Genomic DNA, 6,921 nt, shown 5'->3' on the forward strand with positions numbered 1-6,921 from the left:
CTTTATATTTTCTTTATATTGTTGTACTCTCATACGTTGTTGTTATTTTGATTTTTTGGCGTGTATCATTCATTTATGAATATTTACGTGTGAGCAGTCTCCTTACCCAGCAGTTCCAACACCAAAACTTTAAAAATTCATAACTTTTGCATCGATTGTCCGATTTTCCTCAAACTTTCACTAATGTGTTCGACTGATGTTACTGCTTTCACTCGATCCACATTGCTTTTGGGGTTTGTGTTCCCTTTAAAGCATTACAACTAAATGCCCCTATGTAAATAAATGTAATATTCCTGGTACTAGCTAGGTAGAGGGTGTAGCTGTACCTTTATGTATAGGCTTTAACACTAGCTGATTCATTTGTTCTGGTAAACACCAATACCTCAAAAATAACTCAACACATAATCAAATTTGTCAACTGGATGCCAGTTGCTTCCAGTTGCCTCCAGTTGATACCAGTTGATTCCAGTTGAATGGATACCAGTTGATACCAATTGATTATATTAACAATTTCCACATCCAACCGGTACCATTTGGCTGAACGGGTAGCCAACTGGATTTTCGACTCAAGGGCTTTTTACACTTGCAAATTTTTGCTTAGTCCCGTACCAACGGTGGGGCTAGGGGGGGGGGGGGGCTTAGCCCCACCGTTGGTACCGGACTTTCCTTAGCCCACTTTCTGTTTACACTTGTTTTTGGCCAAAGTGGGCTAGCCCCACCGATAATCCCGTACTATCTGGCCCTGCAAAATAGCAGGGTTAGCACCGCAATTGCGGTGCCAAGCAAGCGAGTGTAAACAGAACGAAAAATAATCCGGGGCTAAGCGACGGAGACGAAGTCCGACCCCCACTGACCAATCAGAAACGAGGTAATCAAGTGCTGCCGGTGCGTGCGTGTACTTGTACAGTGCACAGCGTAATCATGAATATTCATGTGGTTTGGAAAGTACGGGACTAAGAAATACGAGTGTAAAAAGGTCAATTTTCTCCTTAGCCCAGGACAAGAGCTTAGTACGGGATTTATTGGCAAGTGTAAAAAGCTGAAAAAAATTGGTACGGGACTAACGATAGTCCTAGGTCAGAGAAAGTACGGGGTTAAGAAACACAAGTGTAAAAAGGCTTCAGTGAAATATGAGAATAAACGGAAGCTCACTGAACTAACAACTAAAATGCTTCATTGTCATTCAGATTTCATAATACCGACTATTTGTCATCTTTTGACTTCTTCTGAGGGTGTTCGAGACCTCGAGGTCACTCTCGACAATATAGGATACGTGACTCTCAATCATCAGATTACAAATGTGCTGTCGATCTGCCTCATACGGTGTTTGTAAAATTGGAAAGATAAGGTGATGTTATTATCTCGATAAGTCATCTACCGACCGATTAGTGCATGTATTTACCTCTTCACACTTGGATTACTGCAATGGTCTTCTTGCTGGTCTCCCGAACTCCCACATAGCACCCCTTCACTGAATACAAAACACTGCAGCTGGACTTATCACGCGAACTAAAAAGTCGGATCATCGTTATCATCCCAATCTTACGGTTCCTTCACTGGCTTCAGATCCAAGACAGAATCATCTTCAAAATTCTCCTTCTCATCTTCAAAATCAATCACAACCTTGCTCCATCCTATCTTCAAGATTTCGTTTCTCTGCGCTCTTCATCATCGTCCTCCACAACCAGACGTCTTCTTTCCACCACCACTGCCAATCTCCAATTATCCCCCGGACCTTGTACCAGTATAAACACTTTATGGGGATCGTGTTTTTTTCCTATCTTGCCACTTCACTATGGAACAATCTCCCTATCAGTATCCAAGAGACCAATACCTTAGAATCATTTAAGTCACTCCCTGAAGAGTGTCTTTTCAGGCAGTCTTTAAAATGCTTGCGGTAGTAGTAGTAGTAGTTGTAAGTTTTGTCGATATATATTGTCTCATGTAGTTATATGCAAATGTATTTGAAGAGTTTGGTTCCAAAAGGTGCTGAATCCATCATTTTTCAATTGATTTAGCGCCTTTTGGTTAAAAGGTCTTCATTTGTTAATTTCATTTTCTACTTCCCTTGTTTTTTCTCTGTTTTCACTTTCATAGCGCTTAAAATACGATGTTAAGCGCTTAATGATATACAATGTATACTATTACTTTTATTATCATCTATAAACATAAGGTTTGGGTTCAAATCTTGCCTGGTGTATTCATCCGTGATCGAGGTGTATTGTCCGCAATGTCCCTCTTGACCCAGGCGTATAAATTAATGGGTACTTGACAATACTGGGGTTTATTTCAAGATGACAGGGCCTGTGGTAGAGCTGTATTAGCTCCGAAGAGGCTAGCCGTGTAGCATTCAAGACCATCAGATCAGGGTGCGGTAAGCGGGCTAAAATCAACCTGCATCATCATGATCATGTGGGTCATAAGGTATCTCTCGAGGATCTTCTTCAAGTGCCTATTCTGCTGGGATGAGAGCTGTCAGGCAGTTGGAGGATGCTTCATTATCACGTCAGGCTAGATGTAGGCAGCGGAAGGATCATCTTGCAAGAGGCTGTACGAAATCAAGTTGCATCCTGCAACAGATCGGACTACCTGGGCAGCTATGAGATCTCCCAGCATTACATCGGGCTTTTCGGAGCTGGATTACATCCTGCACGAGATTATTCTGTTGAGTAGCTGAAGACTCTTTCAGAATTGCCAGACCAAGGCAGCTGGAGGTTTGTCCTTCAATAGATGAAGTATAGCTAGTCAGCTGGAGGATCATCCTTCGTCAGGCTCTAATGGCCCCATCACACTAGAGCGAATGCCCAACGAATTCGAAAATTGGAAGATGACGTTCTTTGTATTCATTGGCTATGGGATTCGGAGAGATACGCTGGAGATTTTTCACACGTAAAAAAAAAAAAAAAATGGCTCCAGCGTAAATAGTGGAGGACTATACTGAAGTGGTGGATACTTGGAAGGTGCATGGCGTTGGTGCACGGCGTCAAACGTGCGTCTTCATACCCCAAAATTTCAAAATATCAACAATAATGAAAGACTCAAGGCCCTCTTGTTGCCTTGACCATTACTTCTGTGACGATGACAATTGTAATGTTAATAATGGGTTGTTTATCTTAATCATCAGTGTATATTTATTGTATCATTGTATTTATATTGTATCATTGTATTGTAGTTATTGTAATATTGTATGGGGAACTTGCGGCTCTACAAAATAAATTCTATTTTCAAATTATAAAAGAAAGTCATACGTATTTGTACTGGATCGCATTTCCTGGCTTATACTGATTCTTTATTTCATGAACTTAAAACATTAAAGGTTTTTGATTTGAACATTATTCAAGTAGCAGTAATTAGGTTTAAATATATTCATGATCAACTTCCATCATCGTTCAATGACATGTTTAGGTTTAATACTTCTGTCCATTCGTACCCTACTCGTATATGTAGAAATTTCCATCTTTTGAATCCTAAATTATTAGTGACACACAAATCTATCAGACATTCGGGTCCGGACATTTGGAATAATCTCCCGGACAACATAAAGTCTTGCTCAAGTATTTATTCTTTGAAAGCTTCACTAAAGCGGTATTTGACACAATCATTACGTTAAGATAACAAATACTTATGGTGAAATATTGGGGTTTTTTTTCTATCTTTATTTTCTTCCTTCAACTGCATCTTGCATTCACACCTGCAACTGCACTGCACCCATCACCTGATCACTTTCCTCCAAGAGAGTTGTGTCGTTGGATAGTTATGAGGCCCCCATCCATTTCAAGCTTAATCGCTTACGATGGCGGTCTCCTGCATTCAATTATCTCTGTTATTTACTGAAAAGTACTGTATATTTCAATTTATGTTTCTGGGTATGTATACTGCTCAATGCAATCACTCATGAGTATCTATTTGTGTACTGTTATCGATTTATTTCACTGCACTTGCTATTCTTTGTCTTTGTGCTTTTGAAATTTGTATTCAATCTGTATTTGATTGAATGCGGAAATAAGTCAAATCAAATCAAATCAAATCAAATCAAATCAAATCAAATCAAATCATTATCGTCACCATCATCATAGCTATAATTATCATCAATACCATTCCTGTCATTATCATTATTTTCATTATCAAGTATTATTTTCATTGTCATTGTTGCAATTACTACTGTCAGTATCATCATGACTATTGCTGATGTTGCTGTTCTTATTCTTTTATTGTTTAGAGCAATGAATGCGACTTCACGGATAAGGGATCCGTGGTGCCGTGGTTCTGTGAAAAGCCGAAACACCCAAACCTAACCTGTGAGGACTGGTATTGGCATAACTCGAATAACAGGCTCAGCTCGAAATTGCCATACACATTTTTGAGTCCGGAGGAATATGTGTTTTTCCAAGAGTGAGTTGTTGTTGTTGCTGTTGTTGTTGTTGTGCCTTATTATGACTAGGTGTAATTATCACAAATTATCCATTCTCTTTCCTTAAAGAAGCCACTTGTGTGTGTGTAAATGATAACTGGATCAGTTAATATGATTTTAATGAATAATGATTAAGAGTTTTAAAGAAGGGTTCCGGAAAAACGGTTATTATACATGCATGCATGCATACTGATATCTACTTATGATATATATATATATACATATATATATATATATATATATATATATATATATATATTATATAAGATCCTTTGTGATATTTTTTCCATTTAAATGTATGTATATATGTATGTATATATATATATATATATATATATATATATATATATATATCAGGGCTCAACACTAGCTGTTCGGGGCCCTAAAATTGACATCTGAAAGTTTGTTGGCCCGAAATAAAAGCATAAATAATGTAACAGTTCATTTTGAATCTTAATTGCCCGATCGGACCACCAAAAGATAAATTTTATGACCCGACACCAACTTTATAGTGGCCCGCCGGCTACCACTAATGTCGAGCCCTGTCATATTGATCTTAATTCCACTCCATGGAGTCCACAAGGCTCGTTATGTAGACATCTGTCTTAGTAGGGCATCTGATATACAGTCAAATCTGTCTGTAGCGGCCCCAAGGGAGAGTGGCCGTTATAGACAGGTTCTCCGACATTCCATACGTGAAAAATCGGATAAGAAATAAGGAAGATATGACATTTGAAATTTCACATCATTTTCTTATGAATATTCAAATGAGCGATTTGATGATGTCATACCCTTACAGCTCTTCATGTATCTAATATATGAAATTCGGAAAAAAATTTATTTTTAGCTTATACAAGTAAAAGCATGTTTCCATATCAAGATATATCAGAGTTGAAATTTCTTCTTTTTTATTTTGGGTGGTTTCAAGGCAAGTCTTACATTTATACAGCTGAAGTATGAGATTTTTGTCATTTCTGTATATGAAATGAATAAGAAATTGTGAGAACATGACATCATCATCATCTTGCTTATATTCATAAGGACTGGTCAAGATATGTTTTTCGGAAAAAAAGGGAAATTTTGTAATGTCATATCTTCCTTATTTCTTATCCGATTTTTGTCATTTGTCATTCTGATAGGGAATATTCTTCTCTTTCTTTTGACATTTATTTATTTTGGGGTGGATTTCCTCTTTAAGTACTTGCATTTATTGTATATGTATAGTATTTATTTGTGTAATCAGGGCTCTAGATCAGCGATGGTCCGGGACCACTAAGAATTGGTGTCGGGCCACCAAATGTATCTTTTGGTTGCCCAATCGGGCAACTAAGATTCAAATGGACTGTTACTCTTGATTTTATTTCTGACCACTACAGTCATATCTCTTCCGGGCCACCAGAATTTCAGACTGAAAGATTTTAGTGGCCCGAATGAGCCACCAGACTAAAAAAAGATACTGTCTAGCCCTGAATATGGTGTAATATACTTTTTTTTCTTTATCTTTGACAGGTATAAACGCTTCTTGACCTGTGAGGACTGCTATGTTGACGTCAAAGAAAGAAATCCTTCTGCAATGACCAGTGAGATGTCTATGGCGACAACACCCGTTAGAGGTGATTTTTCGTTTGTTCTAAAGACAGTGCTTAACATTTTGGTGGCTCGGTTTAAAAAATAATTCAGTTCAGATCAATTTCATTTTTTGCATTCCATTTTCAATATAATTCAACAAAATTTGATAAGTTTTCGGCATAATTAAGGTAGGCCATATATATAAATGATTCCTATGCATAAACATCTAATAAACATGCAGGCCTGGTACAATCGTAGGAGAAACGTAGAAAATAATGACATAAAACAATGTCAAATTGAAGGTTTGTACACTATATAGCAGAGGGAATACTTCGAAATTCAGTTTATAGGAAAATTATCTGAAATGAAGGAGACCATCTTCATAGACACAGCTTGACGAAGAATATAAATGGCCACAGGTGAAGTTCTAATGGAAAGGTAAACTATCATAAAGTACCGTATACTCTAAATGTTGCCATTCACTTACTAGTTGAACAGCAGTATTGAGGATGTGCGGTGCTGTGAGGTGTGGGTTGTGCTCAAGCTGTGATGAAAGAAAGGTCCCCCGGAAGGTCCTTCTCTTATAGGTCCATGATTATATAACACATTATGCATGGCCTGTGTAGTCCATGCATTATAAATTATGAGCTAGCTCTTTCTGGAACACCTTTTTTCTATTTTGTTGTAACTATACTTTGAATCTGTATCAATTGTTCTGATTCTAGTAGTAATATAAACGAGAAGAATCAGTCGTTCCAGGGGCGGATCTAGCTTTTTATAAAGGGGGGGGGGGGGTTGGGGCGGTATGCGAGGGAGCGTAGCGACCGAGCCCGAGCGAGCGGAGCGAGCGAGGGGGGGGGGGGGGGGGAGGGTGTGGGGAGAATTTTTGTAAATCTGTGTGTGAAAATGGCGTTTTCTTGCATCTAAAACACCACTATTTT

The 6,921-nt window shown here is 38.2% G+C and overlaps 1 protein-coding gene across 1 annotated transcript in view; it reads left to right on the plus strand.

Moving 5' to 3' along the window:
• The window catches only part of LOC139737231 (NXPE family member 3-like), a 28,986-nt gene extending 22,456 nt beyond the window's left edge, over positions 1–6,530 (plus strand). The window contains exons 3-5 of the mRNA XM_071647906.1: positions 4,220–4,308; positions 5,921–6,017; positions 6,471–6,530. Coding sequence (XP_071504007.1) covers positions 4,220–4,308; positions 5,921–6,017; positions 6,471–6,530 — 246 coding nt within the window. The remainder of the gene's footprint in view (positions 1–4,219; positions 4,309–5,920; positions 6,018–6,470) is intronic.
• Positions 6,531–6,921: the final 391 nt, after the last annotated feature.

This window comes from Diadema antillarum, unplaced genomic scaffold, assembly GCF_040938485.1.
Source record: "Diadema antillarum isolate AM-2024a unplaced genomic scaffold, OU_Dant_1.0 seq00000687_RagTag, whole genome shotgun sequence".
In the NCBI taxonomy this organism is placed as follows: Eukaryota; Metazoa; Echinodermata; class Echinoidea; order Diadematoida; family Diadematidae; genus Diadema; species Diadema antillarum.